The sequence below is a fragment of the Bactrocera tryoni genome, chromosome 4 (assembly GCF_016617805.1).
Source record: "Bactrocera tryoni isolate S06 chromosome 4, CSIRO_BtryS06_freeze2, whole genome shotgun sequence".
Classification (NCBI taxonomy): domain Eukaryota; kingdom Metazoa; phylum Arthropoda; class Insecta; order Diptera; family Tephritidae; genus Bactrocera; species Bactrocera tryoni.
In genome coordinates, this window is record NC_052502.1 from 22,466,755 (window position 1) to 22,493,708 (window position 26,954).

At 35.0% G+C, this 26,954-nt stretch overlaps 2 protein-coding genes across 7 annotated transcripts in view; one reads left to right on the forward strand and one right to left on the reverse strand.

The window, feature by feature from the left end:
• Positions 1-4,503: 4,503 nt before the first annotated feature.
• Positions 4,504-26,954, reverse strand: part of LOC120775094 (monocarboxylate transporter 5) — a 49,793-nt gene continuing 27,342 nt past the window's right edge. For 4 of the 6 annotated variants that reach the window (XM_040105095.1, XM_040105098.1, XM_040105096.1 and 1 more), the window contains 9 exons: positions 23,071-23,690; positions 15,941-16,060; positions 15,301-15,860; positions 14,945-15,103; positions 14,436-14,612; positions 14,259-14,372; positions 5,556-5,886; positions 5,295-5,495; positions 4,504-5,213 (listed from right to left, as the gene is read on the reverse strand). In XM_040105095.1, coding sequence (XP_039961029.1) covers positions 5,053-5,213; positions 5,295-5,495; positions 5,556-5,886; positions 14,259-14,372; positions 14,436-14,612; positions 14,945-15,103; positions 15,301-15,860; positions 15,941-16,060; positions 23,071-23,212 — 1,965 coding nt within the window. In that variant the 5' untranslated portion in view covers positions 23,213-23,690 and the 3' untranslated portion in view covers positions 4,504-5,052. The remainder of the gene's footprint in view (positions 5,214-5,294; positions 5,496-5,555; positions 5,887-14,258; positions 14,373-14,435; positions 14,613-14,944; positions 15,104-15,300; positions 15,861-15,940; positions 16,061-23,070; positions 23,691-26,954) is intronic. The other 2 variants (XM_040105100.1, XM_040105101.1) reach the window with 2 other exon arrangements.
• LOC120775095 (fatty acyl-CoA reductase wat) lies at positions 7,810-10,400 on the forward strand. Its single transcript, XM_040105102.1, has 10 exons — positions 7,810-7,861; positions 7,947-8,074; positions 8,139-8,444; positions 8,504-8,592; positions 8,660-8,769; positions 9,214-9,418; positions 9,479-9,653; positions 9,715-9,905; positions 10,049-10,198; positions 10,262-10,400. Exons 1-10 carry the CDS (start codon positions 7,810-7,812, stop codon positions 10,365-10,367), a joined length of 1,512 nt encoding a protein of 503 aa, XP_039961036.1. The 3' UTR covers positions 10,368-10,400.

Here is a 26,954-nt window from a genome sequence, read left to right on the forward strand (position 1 = left end):
GACGAATTTCGTGAAGGACTTCTCCAAAACTATTGATGCTGTGTGTAAACCGAAAGACCATCATGCGACTTTTCGTGAGATTGAGACAACCATAGGCATTAATGGGACCAGCATACATTGAATATTGCATGAGCAAAAAATCTGTTCACTTTGGATCCTACACAATTTGTATATCGCTCAAAAAAAGGCTTTGTGTCGATTGATCGAGAGAAATGTTAAAACTAGAACTTGAACGACACAGAACAGAAAATTGTGGATGGTACTCAACCATTTGTTTGTCAGTTGTATTTCAAGAAATCAGGAAAATCTACAGCTGAAGACGGACCATGCTTCAACTACATTTTTGGACACTCAGAACATCGATTTGATGAGTCTACGTATAGTCCTGACTTCTTTTTATACGCGTTCGTAAAAAATAAACTGAGAGGTCAAGGTTTTTCGAGACTTGATTATGCGGACGCATGTTTCGGAGATACAGAATGACAAAAGTTCTTCGACAAATGGTTCAAGCGCATACGAAAGTTTATAGATTTTGATAGAGAATATTTCTACAAAAGTTTGGGATGTGAATGAAAAGTATATTCGATGCTAGTATGTACGGAACTCGATTTCTTTTGCATAGCCACCATGGCCACCACGGGCACGCTTGCAGAAGGCCAGACGCTGAGCTCAATTTTCGACGATTTTCAAGCATAAATCGGCCGATACTGTTGCAAATTCACGTTCGATATTCGTACGAAGTTCATCAATCATCTCTGACTTGCTGGCATAGACCATAGACTTGACGTAACCCCACAAGAAATAGTTTAACAGCGTCAAATCGCACGTCCGAGGCGGCCAATTGATTGGGTCATTTCGTGAGATAACACGTTCACCAAACTTGGTTTTCAATTAATCGATTGCGACATTCGCTGTGTGGCTTGTGGCGCCGTCCTGTTGGAACCACATATTGTCCAAGTCCATATCATTCAATTCGGATCAAAAACATTCGGTTATTGTTCAGCGGTATCGATTCCCATTGTCACTAAGGTGCCGGTCTTGATCATCACGGAAAAAGTACGGCCAAATGACGCCGCCGGCCCATAAACCGCACCAAACCGTAATTTTTTCGGGAGACAATGCTGACTCATGGAGTACGTATGAATAGCTGCCTGAGCAGCTAGGAATGAGCCTCATCGCTGAAAATGATTTTTCGATGAAAATCCGTTTTCCTCAATAGATGTGCTAGCGACAGCAATATTCACGACACTAGGGGCACTTCTTTGATTCACTGGCACAGAAACATTTTGTACTGTGCCTATAGATTAAATTTTTCCACTAGACGCTCAATTGTTAAGCTGTCAGAACGATTATGACGCCCTTAAATTGGACGCATTGCTCTGAATTTCGGTAGTAAGTTTTAATAATTTCAACTAATTATTGGATTGCGTATCTTTCTATGATGAAACGGCAAACATTATTGAAGAAAAAAGTTCCAAAGAGCGGGAAAAAATATGGCATCGTTTGCTGTGCCAATCGGTCGACTTCTGTAGCGTCCCTATTGAAAAACCCAATATTTAACAGGTGATTTGAAAAATACCCGACCTATCACAGAGAAATGAATATTTTAAGCGAAATTTGTTTTTTTTTTATTCCAGATAGTTTCTTCTAAGAGTTCTACATAGATGAAAGACCCTCCATTATTTTGATACCATTTTTGTAGTACGATTTGACCTTTGCTTCAAAGTGGTCCACAGTTTCGGTGATTACCTCTTCATTCGACGAAAATTCGCTGGGAAGCAACAATCTTTTGAGAGCTGAGAACAAAAAATAGGCGCTGGGGGCCAGATCTGGAGAATACGATGGATGAGGAAGCAATTCGATTTACAATTCATGAATCGTTTTTACTAACTTGTGACACAATGCATTGTTTCAGTGAAACAGCACTTTTTTCTTCAAATGCGGCCGTCTTTTGGCGATTTCGTCCATCAAATGATCCAATAAACACAAGCTAATCATTTGACAGCTATCAAATTTGTACCCGCGCCTTTTAAAGGCTAACTAAAAATCATATGAATGTAATTTTAGGAGCGTCATCTTCTAGGTGTGTCAGCCCAGGGACTTCACAATTGACCTATTTTAAATAAATTAAATATCTTATAAAAAAATTATTATCTACATATGTATATTTTTTAAAAAATGCATATTTCATTATTAATAATCATAAACTTATTATTTTACGTAGTTAAATCGTGAGTTTTTGATGCAAATTGCTTAAGGATAAAAAAATTATAGGTTACGATAGAGTATTAAGAGGTTTAAATATTCAAGCGCAAACAAGAATATTAGTTTACAAATTGTTCAAACTTCATAAAGCTAAAAAGAAAGTAATAATAATAATAGCCAAATATTATTTGGTTTTATTTTTCAATCCACTTTGAAATGTTAAAGGAAATAATTATTTTCAAATATAAAATAAAATATAGTTACCAGTGAAACTCAAAAATTTCTCTCATTAATTATGATGTCATCAATGATTATACTGTAAGTATGTATGTGCTATTTTTGAAGGTGGAAATAAAATACTCCTTAAAGTTTAGCCTAAATATGCAAAAAATATTTGAAACTACCTCGCTTTAGTCATTTAATTTAATTTTAATAAAACCTCCTTCAGTCGATGCCAAAATAAACAAAATTAGTTAATTTTTCTTCGAATCACTCAAAAAGTTGCAATCTGGTCACTCAGGTGCATTTCACAAAATTTTTCGTTGAAATCACAAACATCGCATTCCACCAGGCAACCAGGACGGCTCAGTAGGTTGCTGGTGCAAAAATATTATTATTTGCTGTAGCATACCTCCAAGGCGCAAATCAACATCCTGTCAGCAGGTCGGTATAGCAGTGTCACCTTGCATTTTACACATTTCTAACATACTTGCGTAGTTCATGCAAAACTCAATCGATTTTCATAATTTGACCCGCAAATAAAAGCTTGAACAAGCGAGCAGCGTTTACCGGTGGTTGCTTGCTTTCATCTCATATGTGGTTCTGGCAAATTATATTTTAAAAATATCATAATAATTTGCTTTATTTTAAAGTATTTCTTTAAATAATAACTTTGTATGTCTGATTTTCAGCGCAGAGCACTTGCTTTTGTTCTTTTTGAGAAATATCATTGAAAGGTGTCTTCATATAACGTTTAAGTTGTCAAATTGTGAATTTTACTTTGAAAGTGTCACTGCCGAGTTTGCTTTTAAATATTACTTTCAGTTTGGCTTTCTTAATATTGCTGTCGCACTAATCTGCTAGCTGCATGCTTGCTCTTTCATTAGCTGCTTCAACGCACGCAATCGGTGCAAAATTAACGAAGTTATAAGCAATTATTGCTAACTTCCGGTTATTGCGGTCACTCTTGCGGAAGTCGGCAGCGCAGTTCGGCTTGCGCCTTTTGGGTATGCTATAGAAGCAGTTAAAATTTTTGCAGCAGCCACTTACTGCGCCACTTTGCGCGCCTGGTGGAAATCGACCAAAATGAAATTCAGCGAAAATAATTTTTTGGCCGCTGGGGTGACCAGATGCGATTTGTGCATGCGGATTGGGTGAGTTATTTAAATGCATTTTTGGTGACTGGTGAATGGATTTTTGCACAAATTTGCTTGTGTATGCATATTTTATAAAACATAATTAATTTTTTTTACAAAATTATTATTTTTTTTTAAATTTTTTTTTAATAAAATACATTTTATATCAGCGCCATAACTAACCGAATAGGCTAGTGATTTGCGAAAATGGCTTTGTGACGTAAGAAAAATATATATTATATTTTTACTTACCTTTTCATAACCGTTAAGTTAAGAAGTGTAATATTTTTGTTATATATTTTTCTAATTATCTATTTATTTAATAAAAATTGTTTCTATTTTATAGAATATGAACATAATTAAGTTGTGTTTATAGTATTGCCACTTAATTTTGGTATAACTTACATTTTTGAATTAATTAAAAAAAAATTATATACATAATTTTAAACAAACTTTTATAAAAAAATAATAGAATTACGTATAATAAAAAAAAATTAATAAAAATAATAATTAATAAACTTAAAAATAAAAAAAAATTTATTAAATTTATAAAATTAAAAAAAAATTAATAGTATAAATTTAATTTTTTTTAAGTTCTATTAATTTTTTTTTTTAATTTTTAAATTTATTAATTATTTTTCATTATGTGTTTTATATTTATAAGTTTTTTAATTGAAACTGTTTTTTTAATGTTGAGCACTTGATTTTAATATTAGATATGTAAGCTTATTATATTTGATAACAATTTATGAATACCGTTTATAATTCTTATACATTCAGTTTGAGCATTTGATATGTAAACCTGAGCGTTTATACTATAGTTCTGTTGAATATTTTTGTTATATTTTTTTTTAAATTTTTTTAAAGAAAATTATTATTTTCGACAAGATTTCAATTAAAATAGTATTTTAACACTTAGAAATATTAAATTCTTCAGGTGCTGCGCTTACATATGTTTTTGTAAGATTCATATGTTTGTATGACAGTTTTGCTTATAAGCTTACAACAAAAACAATAGTAAAATATGACTAAATTCATTGCACTTTCAACGACAGAGTAAATTTGAAGATCCTAATAGGTACATATGTATGTATGTGTGTGTATCTTGTTGCTTATATGTAATTTAAAAAATTTACAGTTATGCAGGCATACATTTATATTACAGATTACATACTATATGTACTACATATTACATAAATATTAAAGGCAGAATTGTTTCCCTATTTTTGTGTTGCGCCGCAAAGGTCACTTCCTGCACAAACATAACTACATATGTATGTGTTTGTATGAGTGCACATATATACATTGCTATATAGTAAATTACAACTGTTTGCATATTTACATATATATAGATATATATTAACTTCTAAACAAGTCTAAAAAGACGCCTAAGCAAATGAAAAACATACAAAAAATCGCAGCCAAATCGTGCAAGCAGGCAGAGAGAACTTGCGCCTGGCTAGGTCTCAGGTCTCAGGGGCTAAGGACCACATTAACTGCGCGTAACGGTAATCTGCTGTTTCTGCTTAGCCTTGGACTCGAGGTGCCTTTGCAGCGGTGGAATGACGAAGAGCATGAGGCCGCTGATGGCGATTGTGATGCCGGCCATGAGGAAGGCGGGTCCGTATGAATTGGTGATGTCATACATCCAGCCTGAAACACAGAACCAAATAAATTAATAAAGTAACATAAACTCAAGAAAAAATCCAACAAAATATTACAAATATTACATACCGCCAATTGGTGGCCCAATGAATGAAGCAATGCCCTGGAAGAGCAGCAGCAAACCGAAAGCGTTGGTCAGCTTCTCCAAACCGAGCAAATCGACCAATATGACGGAGGTTAGGCCCACGTAGGCGCCGATGGTGAAACCGAAAGCGGCACAATAAGCAGCGAGCGTATAAAAGCCGCTGCAGAGCGGTGATAGCGCAGTGCCTGCAAATTAATATATGTTAATGTACAATTCAATTTAATTATTTCTTTTTGTGTCCTTACAGATGCCGCACACCGTCAGACAGGCATTGTACACCCACAAACGATTGACCCATGGCTTGTCCGCCAAGTAGCCGAGCACTATGCGGCCCACGGTGTTGGCCACACCGATTGTGGCAATCAGGTAACTGGACTGAGCGCTGCTGATGTCGAGCGTTTTGGCCTGAGCGACTATGTAAATGTAGGGCACATTGAAGCCGATGCTGGTGAAGAAGTTCGACAGTGCAAATACCATGAAGACGGCATCTTTTAGCAACGAGAAATTCATCATTTCGACGAAAGTGTCGTGGGTCTCTTGGGAGCAGCTGATGCAGCCGCAACATTTTATTCTTACCTGTAAACAAGATTGTGGAAAATATCGGAAATTTCTTATTAATATAAAGATAAGTGTCAAAATCGAGTAGTGTTTATATACATACATACATACATACATACATATGTAGATATTAATGTAAATGATGCATCTAAAGGTACTTTAAGGAAGTACAAATATATTATTGACAATAAGGTTATTGTAAAATAATACATATATGTATATAAATTAATTTAATGTTCTTATGACGTTTTTAAAAACTCTCCACTTTTGGAGATTTAGGGATTTTGGTAAGGAGCTATTAAATAGTACCATGGTTATGTTCAGCGTATTAAAACTTGGTGTTATGTATGTATGTTTGGAATTCTTCATATTTTTCATACTTTTAGTTATCACTGCTAAATTTCAATTCCGAACTAAAAACAACACTCTACAAATTAGAGACTTTCAAATCTTTCTAGGAAGCATTTTATATTGAAAATTTACACTAAAATTTCAATAATTAAGTGATTTGTAGACTTTCAAAATCTCTACACTGTTTTGGAGACTTTCAAAAACAACTTTTATGGCATTATAAGATGACTTGTTAAAATTTTCGTTCTTTCAAAAATTCAAAAAGCTTCAAAATACTTAATTCGTATAAATGTATATGTTTTGATATTTTTAAAATTTACATAATGTATGTACATATGTACATATGTAAGTAACCTAAATACATACATAAATTACATAGTTCATTCACGTATAATAAAATAAGTTTACATATGCACCCCTTTCCCAATTAAACCAAATTGACGCACCTGGCATATTTATTATGCAATTTAAAGGGAACCAAATGTGTGGTGTATTCGTTACTTATTTATTTTCGTATATAAAAGAGGCAAAGTAAATTTTTATTTCGACTAGACTTAAATAAAACGGAGATAAATAATTATATGCGAGCTATTCGGATTAAACTTAAATATACACTAATGAAATTGAACGTATGTATGTACATATGTACGTATAAAAACAGCGCTCTACAAACTGAAGATCTTCGAAACTCTTTAAAACTGGGGAATGCTTTGAAAATATTTTATATTGCAAATCTACATTCAAATTTTTGGAATTAAGTGATTTGTAGACTTTGAAATTCTATACACTTTTTTGGAGACTTTCAAAAATTACTAAACTTTTATTGCATTATATGAAAACAAGTAAAAATTTTAAAGCTATGTTTCAAAAATTAAGCTTATGAACAAATTTTTAAGTTTTTTCTATACATAATTTGCATGATATACATGTGTAAGTAACATAATTAAATACATAAATTAGTTCATTCACATACGACAAAATATGTTTTACATATGCACCCCTTACTCAATTAAACCAAATAGGCGCATGTGACATATTTATTATGCAATTTAAAGACAAACATTGTATGTGCAGGATTTTCGTTACTAATTTATGCCCAAATTATTTAGCTAAAGAAGAATGTACTATATGTACATATGTATATAAAAACGATAAGTCAATTTTTAATTCGCCTAGACTAAAATAAAAACGGAAATAAATAATTTATATGCATGCTATTGGAATTATACCCAAATAAAGAACAACGAAGTTGAATATTACACTTGAACGTGAACCTTCGTACCTTCAAATAAACAAAACCAAATACAATTTTATCAGAATTAATGTAAAATACAAAATGCAAACATTTCGAAACGTTCATTGTACGTTTGATTCGGGGTTGGGCAATTATTTTATTCGAAACTTGAGGGATAGTACTGGAAGAGATCTCCAAGTGCGTGGTAGTAAGCAGCAGGGAAAAGAAAAATACAAAATAAATTGAATAAGGACACCGAAAAGTGCTTCAAGTTGCCACAGAAGCATAGTAAGTAAGCGTTTTTGGAATTTCAGACAAGATTTCGAAAAAGTGGAGAGATAATACAATATTTCAAAATGATACACGAATTCTACGCGAATACGGAGATATTTGTGACTGGCGGTTCGGGTAAGTGGAAAGGCATTACTCCATGTACAGTGCAAATTTTTGTATTTTGTTCATTTCGAAAAATAATTAAAATAAAATAAACTAGGCGCCGTTGGCAAATCTTTGATTGAGAAACTATTGCGCTCCTGTGATGTGCGAAAAGTCTATATACTACTGCGTACCAAGAAAAATCTGAGTGTGGAGCAACGTTTGGAGAAGCTAAAGCAGGCGAAGGTTTGCGCATCAACAATAAGAATACCCAAATAAAGTTTGAATCTTCTCCACTCCACTTTCATAGATCTTCAAAGTATTACACGCCACGAAGCCGCATATGTTCGAACGGCTCATACCGATACCAGGCGATGCAGCATTACCGAATTTGGGTATCTCGTCAGAGCATATTGCTCTAATGGCAAATGTTTCGGTCGTGTTTCATTGCGCAGCGACTGTGCGCTTTGATGAACCGTTACCCGTTGCTTTGAAGCTAAATGTGGGCGCCACCTATGAGGCGCTGCTGTTCGCTGAGAAGCTGCAGAACTTGAAAATGTTCATGCACGTCTCAACGTTCTACAGCAATCCCTACTTGAAGCGCGTCGAACCGAAGGTATGTGGTGGGTTAAAGGTTGTACGCAGGAAGAGTGTGTGTAATTTTTACATTTTCAGCTTTACGATTCACCATTAGATTGGCGAATGTGCTTGAAACTATTGCAGGATGATAGCAAGCGAGATACTTTGGACTATTTAACAAAGAAGTAGGTTTTCACGAGTTTGTTAAATTTTATGTAAACTTTTTTTTATTATAAATGCATTTTATTCTAGGCTAACAGTTGGCTTCCCGAACACTTACACTTTCACGAAGAATCTCGCCGAGAGTGTGGTCAACGACTTTCGTGAACGTTTGCCGGTTGCTATATATAGACCGTCTATAGGTGAGGTATTGACTTTAAAATAAGTGAAGAGTATGTGCGTAAGCTTAGTGTTTATCGATTAATCGATTAATAATAACATCGGTATTTAGTATTTATCGATTGGTAATAACATCGGTATTTATATATGTTGGTTCAAAAAATCGACTAATTAAATAAGAGGTTTTTATTTCATATTTCTTACTAAATTGAAATTTATAGTTAGATCGATAGTAATTATCTGTTTAAAAGGAACGGATTGCTAAAATTTCATTCATGTAATCGATTATTTTCAATAAAGCAACCCGATAAACATAAATTAATTTTTTTATAAAAATGGTGTCAGAAAAATCCTAATTTTTATCAATGGTATATATGTTCACTAATCTAAATAATCGATTTTACTTCCATAAAATCCTATCAATAGAAAAAAATTTACAATAATATTTTTTTTTTCAAAAATAATAGTGCTTCATGCTCTCTCCGATCCCATACCCGGTTATCCACCGACCTTGATGGGTGCTATGGGTCTCTTCGTACTAGTCGGCGCTGGCATACTTAAAACAGTCTTCTTGTCGTTTTCAACACGCTTTGACATCACACCACAAGATATCGGTATCAAAACAATGCTGTACTATGCCGCACGCGCCGGCAATGAATATGCGCAGAAAAAGTAAGAAATATTAAAAAAATTTAAGAAAATATGAAATAAAATCTAAACCATATTTTACAGAGCAATTGCTGAAGCGCCCGTTTATATGTCCTCATCATCGAAACTGTCAAGTCACACCTTCTTTCAGATGTGTCAGGTTATGGAGGGTGGACTGTGGTATCAGGCGGCGTTTGAAAAGAATTTCATGTTGCCCACTTGTCATTACACGGATAGTCGTTTTGTCTACAAATTTTTGGTATGAAAAGGGTATGCGTATTCATGTATGATCATATATTTTTTGGATGCTCTACATCTAGGTATTCACCAAGCAAATACTGCCTGCTTTGCTGGCGGACGGTCTAATCATGCTTACTGGACGCAAACCGGTACTTATGGGTATTGTACGTAAGGCCTATATCTCTTTGGAGGTTATGAAACCATTTCTCTTTAACACCTACGATAGTCCGGGCATGACACATATAGAAGAGATGACGGAGGCAACAAAAGGGTAAGTCTGCTCGAATGTGTAAGGTTGAAAGGGCAGATCGGATCTCTCAAAAAAATTGGACTATATAATGCCTTAATATTCTATATTTTTGGTGTTGTTCTTTCTAAATTTATATTGTTCCTATTGTCAAACTTCACTTGCAGCACCGAATTCGATCTTTTGCCCGATATCACGCGTGCCAAAACCGACGAAGGACTCCTTGACATTTGTACTACTATGATTTTTTCAATTCGTGAAAATTTGCTCAATGAGAATCCAAATACCATTCCGATTGCGCAGAAGAGATTGAGAATGTAAGTCGTTAATTATAGCTTGTATTTTTTTATAGGACTTAATGATGTTTTCCAACCTTCCAGCAAGCGTTGGGTCTACAATATTCTACGTGCAATTATAGTCTACTACATTTTGCGTTGGCTCTATGCCTTTTTGCTCAATTATATTGAAGGACCTACAGCACAATAATTATTTGACATCAGCTTACTTAGTATCTATATACTCTTGGGATATATAATACATAAACTATACTATATGTACGACGTTTGGGACCATTTTTGCCTCCATGAAGACTAAATTTTATATTTTTTTGGGGGTTTGCATCTCTTTATTGATTTGTTTTATAGAAAATCACTTTATTATTGAAAGATTAAATTTTGTAAAATAAAGTCTTAAATTTATAATTATAAAACTTTTGTAATAATGAGTAAATTGTTGTTTTCTAAGTGACTTATGAGAAATTAATTTTATAGCACTGCTTGTAGTTAGTAAAAATTAAAAAACAAACTGGTCGAAAAATATTAAATATTTATATAAAAAATTATGCAAATTAATTTTTGGGATACTTTTAAAGATATAAAAAAAACTAAATATTTGGGATAAAGGAGCTTGTAAATGCACTGGTGAGAATGGAAATAAGCGAATTTTTGATGGGTTCAAGACGTTTTTCTGTACATCATATCCATCTAAAAGAGTTTTCGGAATTCACAAAGGATGGTCCTTAGAAATCGAAGTGTGATCGCTATCTTTGAGGATCAGCAATGGTATCTAACATATATTGGAACAAAAAAGTACCAGAAAAATGTAATTAAATTCTCCATGTAAATGATATTTCAAACAAAAAAACTGGAGCTGGAACTGGACTGGAAAAATCGTTGGCATAAGTGTATTACATCTGGTGAGGGCTTAATTTGAAGGCGACAAAATAAATATTGACGAACAACTACATTTTTTGAGTTTAATTTATAATTTCCAGGTATTTTTTTCTCACAAAATATTTAATAATTTTTGATACGAAATACGAATACGAAAACCTTTAATAAACATATAGACAAACAAAAGTAACAAGTTGCCACCCGAAACATAAATAAAGGCTAATTCAAAATTTACGTAACGATTTAAATAAAATCGACAGCTGATAGTTTAGGCTTAAATGAGCGGTTCAGGATAGAACAACGTGTCTCCATTATTGGACAATATTTCAAAAATAATGAAAGTTTGGCTTTTCATACAAACTATGGTGGGAATAGTGTTTTAATTTCGCCAACTGTGAAGAGATTAATTTAACTAACGGCAAATTTAAGTCTACTACCTACTTTTGGAATATGAATCCAGCTTGCTGTTACTGTTGATATTTGTATCCATAGGGACACAGAACATTTTCTTCTAGGTGAAAATGGGGTTTTTACGAGTTTTGAAAAGTTCCTAGTATCCTTTTTTGATAAATATATTTATAATGAAGTATAGAAGAACACCCATTATTACTCGTTAAAGGCAAATATAATTTTTCCTCTCAAATATTCATATATAATGGAGAGTTGGTAGAAGAAAAGGGAAGAGAAAATGTAAGTGGAAGTATGAAGAACTGCTTCATTATTAGATATTTTGGAAGACATACATTTCTAACAATATTTCTTAACCGACGCAATCAGGTCCGTATCGTTGTGAATGAAAACTCATGGTTTGTTGACAGATTTTTGTTCCACAATGCGAGAGATAAGCGGAAAGTTCTTGCAATTTTAACGCAAATTTTCTTAGAAAGAAATAATAAATTAACTCAAATTAGAGGAAATCTGATGCTTTAAAAAAAATTCTCTTTAATCCAAACTTAATATGAAATTGAGGTAAAAAAAATTGTTTGGGATCAATGGAAGGTTTCATCTCCACAATTACCTATCCTGGAATATGATTGATCTGTGATTTAATGATAAACTTGACTCGATGGAGGCGATCTTGTGGCTCATGCCCAAAGCATACTGAAATTATGGAGGGAACACTTCTCTAGCCTGTTGAATGGCAATGAAAGCTAACGCCAGGAGAAAGCGAATCCGATTCCCCAATCGATGACGATGGAGCAGATGTTCTATTGCCGGATCATGAAAAAGTGCGAATAAGTATTAGAAGAACAACAAAGCGGAGGGGCCGATAGATGCTATTCAAATAATGCGGCGATGAACTGATAAGGAACATGCATCAGCTTCTTTGAGAATATGGTCCGACGAAAGTGTGCTCTGTCTAATCCACAAAAACATAGACCCCACAATCTACGTCAACTACCGTGGGATAAGCCTTCTCAACATCGCGTAGTTGTATCGAGCGTATTGTGTAAAAGATCAAAGCCCACCGTCATCAAGCTGATTGGACCTTATCAGTATGGCTTTAGGCCTGGAAAATCAACAACTGACCAGATATTCACCATACGCCAAATTTTGGAAGAAACCAGTGAAAAAAGAGAAACACCTCCTCTTCGTTGATTTCAAATCAGCTTTTGATAGCTTGAAAAGAAGCTGCTTTTAGGCCGCTATATCTGAATTTGGTATCTCCGAAACACTAATGCGGCTGTGTAAACTGACGTTGAGCAATACCAAAAGCTTTGTGAGGATGGGGCAAGACCTCTCCGAGCCGTTCGATACTAAACGAGGTTTCAGTCAAGGCGACTTCTTATCGGCCGACTTCTTTAATCTACTCCTGAAGAAAATAATTCGAGCTGCAGATCTTAGTAAAGAAGGTACAATCTTCTATAAGAGTTTACGGCGATGATATTGATACCATTGGCCTCGACAATGGATAAGGAATCGAAGCAAATGGGTCTGGTAGTGAACGATAGCAAGACGAAATATCTGATATCAAACAAACAGCTATCAAACAAACAGTCGTCGCACTCGCGACTTAGAACTCACGTCACTGTTGACAGTCATAACTTCGAAGTCGTAGATAATGTCGTCGATATTGGAACCAGCATCAACACCAACAACAACGTCAGCCTCGAAATCCAACGTAGAATATGTCTTGCCAACAGGTGCAATTCGGGCTAAGTGGGCAATTGAGAAGTAAAGTCCTCTCCCGACGAACAAAAACCAAACTCTACAAGTCACTCATCATCCCCGTCCTGCTATATGGTGCAGAGGCATGGACGGTGACAGCAACTGATGAGTCGCCGTGACGAGTTTTCGATAGAAAAGTTCTGCGAAAGACTTATGGCCCTTTGCGCGTTGGCAACGGTGAATACCGCAGCCGATGGAGCGATTAGCTGTACGAGATATACGGTTGGCTAAGTCATGTCGTCCGAATGGATGAAAACATTCCAGCTCTGAGACTATTTGCGGATTACTGCGGCTACGCTGACTAGGTCATATTGTCCGAAAGGATGAAAACACTCCAGCTCTGAAACTATTCGACGCAGTGCCCACCGGGGGAAGCAAAGGAAGGGAAAGATCTCCACTCAGTTGGAAAGACCATGTAGAGACGGACATGGCTATAATTGGAATATCCGATTGGCGCCAAACTGGCACGTTGTTGTAAACTCAGCAATAACCGCTTAAGCGCTGTCTACGCCAATACAGAAGAAGAAGGTTGACTATTAACCAGATACTATTACATATTACATTTTTTTCTTAGGAGAGAACCTCATTGCTGAAAATTCTACTGGGTGATATAAGAAATTTTTAAAAGTTGGCAAGGAGTTTGTAAGGAAACGTCAAAGATCAAAAATAAAAATTATAAAAATAAAAATAAATAATAAAATAATATTAACTTTTTCAAAATTAGAAATATTTACATAGAAAGAGTTGAAAAGAAATTATATTAGTGAAATGTTTCCGCTCAGCATCGGTCTATCGTGGGAAACGCCCATCTACGTGCGAATCGTGATCATGTTTATCTTACTGCAATTACTGGGACTGTTCTCTTTTCTACTAAGGAATTACGTGCAAGAGTATTCTTATAAGTTTTGGCTACCAGATTGAACTAATAAATTTAGAATAACGAGTAAAAATGTAAAAGTCTCCACTTATGTGTCTAAATATTTATGTAAATGCTACTATAAACTAAATAAAAGCCTTATAAAGAATTGCTACTCACATCATTTTGACTGCCGCGCACACTGTGGCGCACCGAACCATAACGCTTCATCATGCCGGTGCTGGAAAGATCCTGACGAGAGGCTGTGTACTCCGGTATGTTGAGGATGGAGCCCTAGAAGCAACAAAATAATTATGTAAAAAATATCATACAAGAGTATTTAGTGTATGTGCCTACCTGATACAGGATATCCGGCCGATACATGGTGCCACTGCCCCAATTCTCATGCGGTGGCGTTAACTGATCCAAATGCGGCTGACTGCGATGACGCACCATATCCGTGCTGCTCGTGCTTTGTGCGATTGTTGAAGCTGCGATCTTGCCATTGGCGCCATTGCTCACAGCCTGATTGTTCTAGTGTCACATATATATGAAGAGAGGAAGATAGTTAGTTTAAAGCCACAATAAGCGCATGACAAAAACAAAAAGGAAAAAACAAACGTCAAGTGGGGATATAGAGAAAACACAACAATCACACGGGTTTGGGGGGTGGGTAGTGTTAGCATTTGGATAAATAGATATTTGCGTACTAGACCCCCTTAAGGGTGCAAGCTTTACTTGTGGGAGAGGTTTTCATAAAGATATCACAGCGTGCTTGGATGGCGTGCAGAGAGAAAGAGAGGTTGTACGATTATGTATATTGGTATTATTTTGTAAGTTGCGAGCGTGCTGGGTGGGGCACATACATTTGTATATAACAGGAGTGCAGTAAGGTCTGTTTCGATTGTTTGGGAATCAGCGTTAAGTGTTGGGAACGAACTACATTTTACTTGCGCTAACAGCATGGTCAAGTCGAGCGAGAGCATCCGGCAATGCGCCAACGAGGGACGCAACTGCTGTCGCAACTGAGTATGTATATGTGGTTATGTTGTTGTTGTTGTGAGTTGGAGACACGCGCGCACGCGCACCGTAAACGACGAGAATAGAATAGAAACCAATTAGAATAATATGCAGAGAAATTTTCTTAAAAAGTAAACTAAAACCACTAAATTTACCGAGAACTAAAAATTTCGTAAAATATCACACTTCCTCACACACTTACATTGTTGCTGTTGAAGCCGTGTCCCACGCTGTTCGAGCGACACAAAGCCGCGTCGGCCCGTTGCGGCAACTGTAAATATTGATCACCCTCCGGTGTGCCCGACTTCAACGGCTTCAGCTCAGCACTTGTTGTATTATTGTCGATAATATCACTTTTCTGCGCTTTAGATGGTTTTGGCGGTTCCAAGGGTCGGAAGAGCGCACCGAATAGTATACAATTCAGCACAATGCCGCCGATGATGAGCATAGCGCCACGCCAACCGAACGAACCGATCAGATGTTCGGTGAGCGGCGCAAATACGAATGTACCGAAACCGGAACCACACACGGCAATGCCGGTGGCAAGCGAACGTCGCGCCTCAAACCATGTGGTCACACTTACAATGGCTGGCAGATAGATGAGACCCAGTCCGAAGCCTGTGCCAATACCAATTGTAAATATGAGTGTGAGCACATTCTGCGCGAAGATACTGGCGACAATGCAGGCGGCAGCAAATATTGCGCCGGCTATGGTGACCGCTCGACAGCCGTAGCGATTGACAAACGATGACGAGATGGGACCTGTGAATCAAGGAAGCACATATAGGGAATATAAGATTTTTTTTCCTAAATTTTAACAGTTTCTTTATAACATTACGCACCTGAGGCATAAGTAACGCCCACCATAATGGACACGATCCAGGCCGTATAGCCTGAACCTTCATTGAAGTAGGTGAGGAACTCATCATAAAAGAGACCAAAAGAATATGTCATGCCATCGGCTGTAAGAAAAAAGAAAATTTGAAAGAGGAAATATTAGTTTATATTCTATAATAAAGCTGCTAAAGACTTCCTATAGGACTCCAGTGCAAAAATATTATAAGAATCAGCTGATGATACCATCATAAGAATAATACTCCAAAAGAAGATGTCTCTCAACAAAATTTTTATAGTATAGAGCGAAAAAATCGATCGCAAAAATAAAAAATCGATTATAACCCACGCTTATCACTATTCTATCGCATATACCATAGGAGTTCAATAGTTCAATTTGTTCTTGGGACGGTCAGCTTTTATTAACTAAGGCAGTCGGCAGATACGTGTTTCTTCAGATGTAACTTCCGAAGCTTTGAAGCACTTTTTTCTAAACGGCTAATCAATACGAGACCAGCTGGGTAAGAATGTAGCTTTTCTACAAGCTCCGGATCGCGATAAAACTAACAGGTCAAATGAAAATTGATTTGATTTTAGTCCTAGCTTTCAAAATGCGCTGGTGTAAACTTGACTGTGAACGCAGTGGACGCCCAAAAAAAGTTGTTACCGAAGAAAATATCAAAAAAGTCTACAAAATAATTTTGGATGATCGTAAAGTGAACTTTTTCGAGATCATTCTAAATATATCAAGCGAACGGGGTCATCATATCGTTCAAAGAAGGTGCCGCGCGAGCTCACTTTAACCAAAAACCACGACGACCCGCTGATTCGTAGTAGTTTTTATTGACTATCTGAAAAATTATTAATATTAGATAGCATTATTGGACCGTGTGCAGCACGAAATCCCCGAAAATGGGCTGCAATTGAAGAAAAAGTAAGTGCTGTGTCGCCAAGTCAATGCACAGTGTCACAAGTGAGTAAAACGATGGCAAAAATCCGTGAATTGGGCTTCGAGTTGCTTTGCTTCCCCCGTAATTCTTCATATCTGATCCCCAGCGACTACTTTCTGTTCTCATACCTCAAAAATATGAACTATTTTGAAGCAAAGGACAAGTCGCACGGAAAAAATGACATTGAAAAGTTGGAAAATCGCTATTCTCATTGTACCTCACTTGCAGGGAACTACATATGTTGAGTAAAAAAAACGAGTTTTGTCAAAAAAATGTATTTTACTATACGGAAAAACATAACTTGGTCAATGTCACCACAGGATATGTAGTTGGCTTAAGCCCCGAAATTTCCTTAGAACGAATGTACTTCGTCGATGGGTATAATAATTTTTTAACCAGTAAATGTTTGCCAGAAATATCCGTAAAAACCTCAAGGTTGTAAGTAATTGCTTAATGTTCATAGTCAAACAATTAAAATAAAATAAATGTTGTTAGGACTTAAAAAAAGTAATGAACTTTTAATTAGTCAAAAATCTGGAATTGAAAAATTTTAATAAAAAATTAAGAATTAAAAATTTTATTTCAAATGTAATTATTTATTAATGCTCTTTATATAGCCTACTCGTATTGACCTATTGAATGTCGGCAGTACCTGAGAATGTACTTGACAACGGATGATGAAATAAACAAACAATCTTGAAGAATTGTAACCAGTTTTCGCCGGTTTTCTTTAATTGTTTCATTTCCAAGCAGGAACTTTTGAATTGGCAGTGTTAACGATATTAAAAAAAAAAAAAATAAGCAAATAAAAAATCAAGTTTTGAGCTCAAAACAAATCAATTATAATATTTAGTTGTCAGTAGATTAGGCAAAAAATTAAATTTTGTGACGAAACACTTATGTTAAAAATCCCACCGCAAACAAACCACTTGAACAGTGAAATGATTGGGCAAGTGCTACTTGAATTGTATGTATTTAAATATTAATTTTTTATTTTAGTTTAAAATTAGCACAAATAATTGCGTTGAGGGATATATTTGAAGAGCTGGGGAAGCGAACGTACAATATTTTTGATTGTTAAGCAGCTTCCTAATTTAGACGATTAGCAAATTCAATATGCATATAGTTTACGATTTAGAAACATTTATAAATTATTTGACCCTCTGGAATGTCTACTAATTGTACACTGTAATATCCAATAAAATTAATAAACACTTATTTTTTATATCCCAAATTTATCTGGACGTTAGTAATATCCAATAAAGTTAATAAACACTTATTTTTTTATATCCCAAATTTATCTGGACGTTAGTACACTAATGTATATTTCTATAAAAGTACGATTTTAATTAAGGATATAAATGACATTTACAAAACTTATTATGTCATCAACAAACGTAGTGCCAAGAACTTTCGGGTATATTTAACTGGAAAGTATATGAATCTTTATAATTTGCAAATCAAATAGATTATTTAATAATTGAAAATTAGTAGTTTACATTACTTGGAGGAAAATAGTTTGTTCGATTCGTACTCTCTAACGCTATGCGTTTCAAAACAGAGTAGTTTAGTTTGAAGGAATAATAAAAAATTATTAAACTACTATATATATATATATATATATATATATACTACTCGTAATCCTAGTTTAAAATAATAATAATCGCTACTGTGTAGACATTTAAGGAAAACGAGCAAAACACATAAAAACGAACCACTTTTTCTTCATCAAAGTCCAGTTTATGAGATGAGAAACCTTCCCCGACTAAATCAATCACTTATTATTAGTATTCCTAATATGCAATATTGTCACATATTTGAAGAGGAGATAGTCCGTGAGAGAAAATTCTTACGTACATATATGGTATAATGAAGGATTGAAGATGGAGCATTGACAATTTTTTTTGAACGATGAAAAAATTATATTAAAAAAAAATTAAAAAAAAAAGAAAAATTGAAATTAATGAAAAATTGTTTCTAAAATTTAAAAAGTGTTGGGAGGTTAGATTTGAACAATAAAACTGTAAATTGTTCAACCATGTTCTCATAATAATAACGATAATGAACTCGCAAGTTTTTTAGTTGTATATAATATAATAATTAAATTTATATTTTTAATGCAAGTTATTTATTATTATTATTTATTATTATTATTTTTAAAAATTATAATTTTTCCATTTTCGTCGAATTTTTTTACTTATAACGTTAAAATAAACTATTAAATTCTGATTTTATAGGAAAATATTTTTATTTTTTATTTTTAATTTATTTCTTATTTTAAAAAGAATCACACACCCCTAATAAGTATATTTAAATGTACGATTTGATAAATCCGTATTATGCCAGTATTTATTGTACTGAACGATTTGTTATCGCGTGACACATATCTTGCACGCGACTTATCACTCGTCTGTATGTATTGACATTATATTTACTGTGTTCATTACGAGTATCATATTTGTTTCTAACTGTTAATTGTTCAAGAAGGTTTTAGTGGCGGAAATGATAATTTATTTTATCAAATCACATAAAGTTTTAACAAATAAGTATTGAGCAAGTATTAGAGCGAGTCGATTTACAGGGAACCAAAAAAACGGAAAAATCGCGTATGCAAAGAATGCTCTACGCATTATCGTGAACAATTTAGCCTAAGATACTATTGGTCCTTAACCGGTTTCGAGCCAACGGTTTTTAATGGGAAGTTTTTTAGGGATCATACAATCTTGTTCGTCAGTTTTTGAGATATCCGAATGAAATTTAATAAGTATGTGTATTTTGATATTCTATTGATCATTTGTCGGAATCTGCCAGATCGGACAACTAAATGACATATTTCTCATACAACCGATTAATCAGATTTTTTTAAATTTCACCTTAAAATCGCGTGCTTGAAACTAGTTTCTGACCCATAGTCTGCTAGTCAAAGTTTTTCAGAATGATCCGTAGCACACTTTCCGCATACACGATTTTATGATTTTATGGAACAATTCGACCGGCTCTAATGCACATTGTTTCCAAGTCAATAATTGTTGACACTTGATAGTTGCTGAAATGATCCTAACTATCGCTTCAAACTGGAAACTTTTGATATGCTTATCGATATCGAAAGTTATGAAAGTTTTGTTTACAAATATTAGAAAATATATTACTTAACTGATCAAGCAAGAAGATATTGTGAAAGAGCGTAAAATATTGAGAGAAATCGCGAGTGTTGAGAGTTTGTTGGGACATTTCTGACAAAAAGCTTTCTAAAAAAATATATTGGTTATATAAACAGTTGTTTTTGCTTTGATTATCATACTAACTATTAAAAGAAAATGGTTATTTAGACCAACTCAGAAAATTTATAGTTTTTAAAGCTTGTCAATTTGTTGACGTAACCGTCTGACTTCAATTAGTGGGCATAAATCACTTTTGCTTTGACCATTAGGCTTGTGTATTTAAACTTAATTATTTACTACACCTGGTGTCCATAGTTTTACTGATATGTTGAAATGTTTGTGACTAATAAGCCTTGAAGGTTCGATTACCTATCAGTTGATAAGTGTAGAGTTTTGTACTAACATATATACTTTTGAATTAAAATAATGGTAGCAACAATAATTATGAGCTAAAAATGTTATTTTCTAATCAAAATTTGCGATTTAATGACTTAATTTTAGCATGAATATCATACAAGTAATTGTCAGTTTAAGTTTCAGAGATATTAATTTGGTATTACGATCATCGGGAAGCGATACGGGAAGATAAGTATTGACAGTTGAAATTTGCAATTGACTATAAAAAAAATTAAAAAAAAAAAAAAATTTATTAGAAACAATATTTTTTTAGACTTCTTCTGTGCTGTCTAATTACATTGGATATCGCTATAATCATAAATCGTCGGACAATAAAAAAAATTAAATTTATTTTCCTGTTCTCATTGACACACTTAACTGGAAATTGCAATCAGTCGCGCGATAGAAAAAATAATATGAACGAAGGCTAATAAGCAACGCATGTCAAAGCGCCTAACTAGTGCATGTAAATAAATGATTACACATGAATAAGGGGATTAACTAAGCGATTACAGCTCAATAGCTTTGCTGAGACAAAGTTAGTGCGAAAAGTAAATAAGCATGGAGACGATGAAGTCAATTGAATAAATACAAATATTTGTATATATGTATATGAGTAAACATACTTGTAACTCACTGTTCCTGTTCTATTGTTTACATGTTGTAAATTTTATAGATCTTTTGGATCACTTCTATTTACTTAAGGCAACGTACTGGCGTATACATATGTAACACCAGAAGTTACTCATACGCACTGGCTTTATGGAAGATGCCGTAAGGTTAAGGCAAACGAATCAAAGAGTTAAATTAAATGCTAGATGTAAGTCTTTATTCTCTACTTCTACAGTTCTGAAGTACTCAATGTGCTTGCGGCTTGCTATGATACAGACAATAGCTGGGAATTTTAACTTCAAATCCTTATTGATGATACCTTAGCCAGCAAAGATTTCAGCAGAAAAGAGCAGAAATGGAAAAACAATTGTTGTACTAAACTGTTTTCACCGTCAAGTTTAGCTTCAGGCCTCTGAGTTATTGTAGTGTATTTCAGAATAAGTGGCTTAAGTTGCAGTAGACTTAGTGCTCCGATCAACTTCTTTCAGAGAGATGAGCGATTACCTCGTCAGCAGAGCGGCAATACTTGCGTTGAGCTCGGTATCAGTGCGCTCGAAACTAGTCAAGGAGTGGATATAGTAAAAAAATACTTGATTAACAGCTCATTTGCGATGAGCCAACAAGAGGGAGCAACCTAATCCCGCTCACTTAGAGTGGGCGTCTTACGTTCTAGCACTGGATCTATGACCCTAGTGTGCGCTTAATAGGAGTTGACGAATAGCCGCTGAGCGGCTGCGAGATCTTGCCGGTCTATTTTTCAATTGGAGTTCACGTTGTAAAGCTAACAATCCAGTCAGACGCAAAACTGTGATACAAGCAGTCTCCGTCAGCATCTATTGACAAAATGCGAAATGACTATTTCGACCAGCCAAATATACTACATGAGTTTCTGCAGTAGAACCAAATTGCACACTTTTGTGCTTCAACTATTTACAGTCGTTTCGCAGTTCATAGAGAGTTGTATATCGAACAACCAACTCGTATCAAAAATAATGCCTTCCTTCCATTTTCGACTCGCCGTTTCGGATTGAGTGAGCTAAATTCAAAATTGCGGATGACCCATAAAAGTAATTTTTTTGACATGTCGTTTTCAATCGGGTAATACTTTTTTCGCAGGAGGTCGTTTTGATAGCGATTACTAACGGGTCTATGCAAAAAATGGTCGATAATTATAATTCTCGGCTGGAATATATTCGAGCCAGCCGCGAGTTCATTTACCCGGAAATATTTTTAAAGCATAATGGCAAAATTATATCTTTATAAAAAAGCTATAGTCTTGGCCACAACATTAACTTATATGCTTTTTATTTTTTCTTGAGAACCACATGTCTAAAACACCTTTTATATAAATGATCAGCGTACGAGCTGCGGCGTTGTCTGTCTAATTGTCCATCTATATATGCGCAAACTACTTGTAGATCGTTATTTTTAGATATCCATCTGCTATGTCACTTTCACCCCACGGAGCTGCTTGGCTGTAGGAATCACCGACATCAGATTACTATGGAATATAGCTGCCATACTCGTATAAGCTGATCAAAATCATACAAAGTCTTTTTATACCACCTTATGCCGTAAGAAATATACCTGTGAAGGGTATTATAACTTCGCTGCAGTCGAAATTAAAGCAAGATTTTGCAAGACATATGTAAGTTTATAATATGTTTTAGAAAAGTAAGACATGGGGGCAAGCAAAAACATAGGAGCTTTTGGCGCCAAAAGAAGAATTACTCCATTATCTTCAAATTCGCATGCGTCAGAAAACATATTAACTACCCATTTTTTGGAGCAAATGAAATAGTTTGTTTGATTCGCTACTCTCTATCGCTTAGAGTATTGAATAAAGCTACAATCAAATTGAAAAAGTTGTTATTTACTATCATCAAATGACAATAGAAAAGAAAAGTGGCTAACCGTAAACCACTAATACATTTCAAGTATTATAAATAAAGTGAAAGTTCTATGAAACGAATGCTCCATTAATTCTAAATTTAGCTGTAAAAATAAATTTGTACTTACTGATGATGTGTATCATAAACGATCCGAAGACGACCATCCAACCCCAGCCGCCATCTGGTGGCACCGGTGTCAGTACATCCTCCACCAAATCACAATTGCCATTTGAGTTTTTATTATTTTTACGTGCCGGTGCATGCACCATATTTATGTTTAGTATGAGCTACTTAAGAAAGTAATCAGCGACTGGAATGTGTGTGTATTTGTGTGCAGTAAAGCTCTTCTCTTTGGGTTGGTGAAAGCGCAAGGAAGCGCCTTTTAAATCAGTCTGTTGCTTATGCTCCTCACCAGCAGTATGTTTTTCAAATTATGCCGTTAAAACTGCAAATGATGGCTGGTTGTCGTGTGCAGCGTGTTGTTGGCACGCAATTTGCACTCAATTGGCGGTGCTGTTGTTGATGCTGCTGCTGTTGTGGCTGGCAATTGTTCAATTCCTGCTGCGCGCCACACAAAATGCAATTACTACTCTCTGCTCGATGCAATCGCTTGCCAATTTGACATTGCTTTACTAAGTTTTTCTGCGTTTCTTTTTGTGAAAAATAATTTTTGTTGAATTTTTCTATGACTTTTTATTGTTGCTGTTGCACTTATCACGGTATATACTTTCTCTGCGCGTTTTATTTCTGCAATGAAAAAGAATGTGACTGGTTAGCCGTGCTTTGGCATATATGTGTGTGTAAGTATAGAAGTGTGAATGGCTGTGTAGACTTTGATTGTTGTTTGTATGCAGCACGTGGAAATTGAGCTGCGTTTCTGTAGGTGGCAACGCTTATCCAAGAGCAATTTGCTCCAAAGTTAAAGTGCGAAAGTAATATGTTTTTATGGCAAACGACATTGATGTATATTTGATTGAATTATTAAGTAGCTTCTATTGTTATACACATATGTATGAGTAATATATATTCAAATTTCCAACTTTTTTTGTTTAAGTAGTGTGCCGAATGGTACTAAATATAAGCGAAAGAATCCCTGCTCACCAGACATAAGAGAAAATGAGAAAGTTACAAGTTTCAGATGCCTTAAAGTACTCTCGGAAAGCTTGTCAGTGAAGAGCAAATATTGAAATTTTGAAATGATAAAGATAATGGGCGGTTTGTGGTTGCCGAGGCTAATTTTCTGTCTGAAAATATCTATTTTGTTTACAGATCCATTGATGATGGAATGCCAAACTGTAAAATATCGCTTAAAACTTGCCTACTACATATACAGGGTTTGTCCGGAAAGTAATAGGTCTGAGTTTCTTCCGCCACGACTACATATACTTCGTAGAGGGCGTTCCTAGCTAACGAACGAGCGGCTGGTCAGTTATCTCCGAGCACTTGGAGAGTAAGAACAAATATTTTCGTGAGACGTGTTTTTGTGAGTGCTGCAAACTGAAAATGCAGCGTTTGTTAGAACAGAGGTACGGGATTAAATTCTGTGTGAAGTTCGGTAAATCTGCGACAGAGATGTTTGACATGATCAAGCAAGCATACCCAGATGTTACTTTAGCAAGAAGTGGTGTGCTTCGGTGGCACCAGGCATTTTTGGAGAGCCGGGCAGAGGTCGTTGATGAAGACCGTGCTGGGAGACCTGCGACTTCGACAAACACCGACAATGTGACTCGTATGCGCAAGGTTTTGAACTCAGACCGTCGACTAAGTATTCGTTTAATTGTCCAGATGTTGAATTTATCAAAATCAATGGTTCATGACATTGTGACGGAGCACTTGAACATGCGCAAGGTGTGCACGAACATGAACCCAAAAGTGCTCACCGACGACCAGAAATTTCGGCGAGTGGAAGAATGCTAAGCAACTTGAATATGTGTGAAAGTGACCCTTAATTTTTGAATGACTTGTAATCACAGGTGACAAGTCATGGATCTTTGAGTATGATCGCGAGACAAAGAGGCAATATTCCGAGTTGCACACGCCGACGTCGTGCAACTCGGCTCTCAAGACTATTCCGGAGAATGCCTTCTGTGCCGCTTTCAATGTTTTGAAATAATTGTAACGATTGGTTAAATACATTTTTTTAAATCGACTCAGTCCTATTACTTTCCGGACAAACCCGGACAAAGGTTCATTCCAAGCAGGATAGAAAAGTCGGTAGTATCGGCCGCAAGGGAGCAGCCAACATACTATTCAGCTTTAAGTTAAAATCGAGTGATTCCTATAGTGGTATGATTAGTCGGCATTTAAAGTCTTCTTGCCCATTTCAAAACACATAATTGGGAAAGTTAGAAATTAACACTAAACAATTTTTGTTCAACGTTTTGTTGTACATCCCATATTAAATTTGGAATTATTACTATCCCAAGTGTTTTGTAAAATATACTATTTCATTGAAAGCAATTAATTATAGACCGGAAGTGAGGAAGAAATAACGGTATCTCTCTGAAAATACTACAGTGATTTGGAAGCCTAAACTTATAGTAATTCGAATCTCTCTGGCGGTGGCCGCACTAGACTAACTTCAGATTCAGAATCATTGTGAAGAACTATTCAATGGCCATCGTATCCATTATCCCAGAATGACTGTTAGATGTTTACCGTAAGCTCTAATAACCCAATTAAGTGAGAAATTTATACGATTGTTCATTGCCTATTAAAAAATTTCCTACAAGTATAACTCCAGATTTGGCTTCAAGGAAAAGTTGTCACAACTCAACAAGTAATATTAATATTCCGGAAAGTGTCAAAAACCTTTTAAAAGTGCCAGTGATATTTTTTAAAACTTATCTCCGAGCAAACTAAACGTGTGATCCTATTAGAAATCTTTACTTTAGACCACATACAAGCCAAAGTCTATATAGAAAAAATTTCATAGTTTATACATACTTTCATATTACATAAATAGTTTAAATTAATACTTGAAACAAAAAAAATTGTGTGATGAAATATGACAGTTTTTTGCCAAGCGAGCCCCTAAAAATTTCCATTCAACACACGGAGGTTAACGGTGGTCGTATAGAATTATCAGCCGATTTACTTATCAACGGGAGTGCGAAATTGCTTTCGCCTCTTACTTGTTTGGAAGCACATATATATTTTCAGTATAATGAGGATGTTATTAATGTTCACGCTATTTACGTGATCGGCTTGTAGTTAAAGATGGGCATCAGCTCAAAACTTGATCACGATTATTGTAGATTGTGGTTAATTATAGATTTTATTACAAATATTTAAAAATAATATATATACTTTTTATATATAACAAAAGTATATAGTACATAGTTTTTATAACTGTAATACAAACATAATAAATATTAACAAGTAACTAATAGTCTCACAGGAATTATTAACACATCAAAGCGTTGCAAATGCAGGCAGTTGAAAAGAGAAAGCATGAGCGGGAAGCTGACTTTCGGAAAAAAGAGATAATTAAAATCATTAAATGAATTTATTTAAGCACGTGATGTTCAACTTGCAATGCTGTGTGTTAGTATTTGTGTACGGTGTTTGTATGTACAAAAATATTTCAAAAGTCGCAGAGATGTTATTTTTGTATTAAAAATATTAATTACGCAAGTGGAGCTGTAGGGTTTCGACATGAAAACAACACGTGCAAAATAATATTTATAGACAGAATAAAAGTTAAAGCTGCATGGAAGAGATACACCCTTCATTGCTTATACTATCTATGTACATATGTAACTAAATCTGACAACTTTACCGGCGAACGCAAAAAAGTTCTGCAATTCTTTACTAGTTGTTTAATATGCAAAAGCTCCATGTCGTGTTAAGATTGCTTACTAAAGAAAAATGTCTTTAATGACGTTCTCTACGAATTTGAATAGATATCTTTAAAACTTTTCTTTTAAGAAAGGAGGAAACCGTTTCGAAAAACACCATTCTGAGAAAAACGCGTTTAAAGTCTGGAGTTTCTCTGTTCTCCACTCTGTT

Coding starts and splice junctions, on each gene's coding strand:
- LOC120775095 (XM_040105102.1), top strand. CDS start 7,810: ATGATACACGAATTCTACGCGAATACGGAGATATTTGTGACTGGCGGT. Junction 9,654..9,714: donor GTTTTGTCTACAAATTTTTG/GTATGAAAAGGG, acceptor CTCTACATCTAG/GTATTCACCAAGCAAATACT. Junction 10,199..10,261: donor GCGCAGAAGAGATTGAGAAT/GTAAGTCGTTAA, acceptor CCAACCTTCCAG/CAAGCGTTGGGTCTACAATA.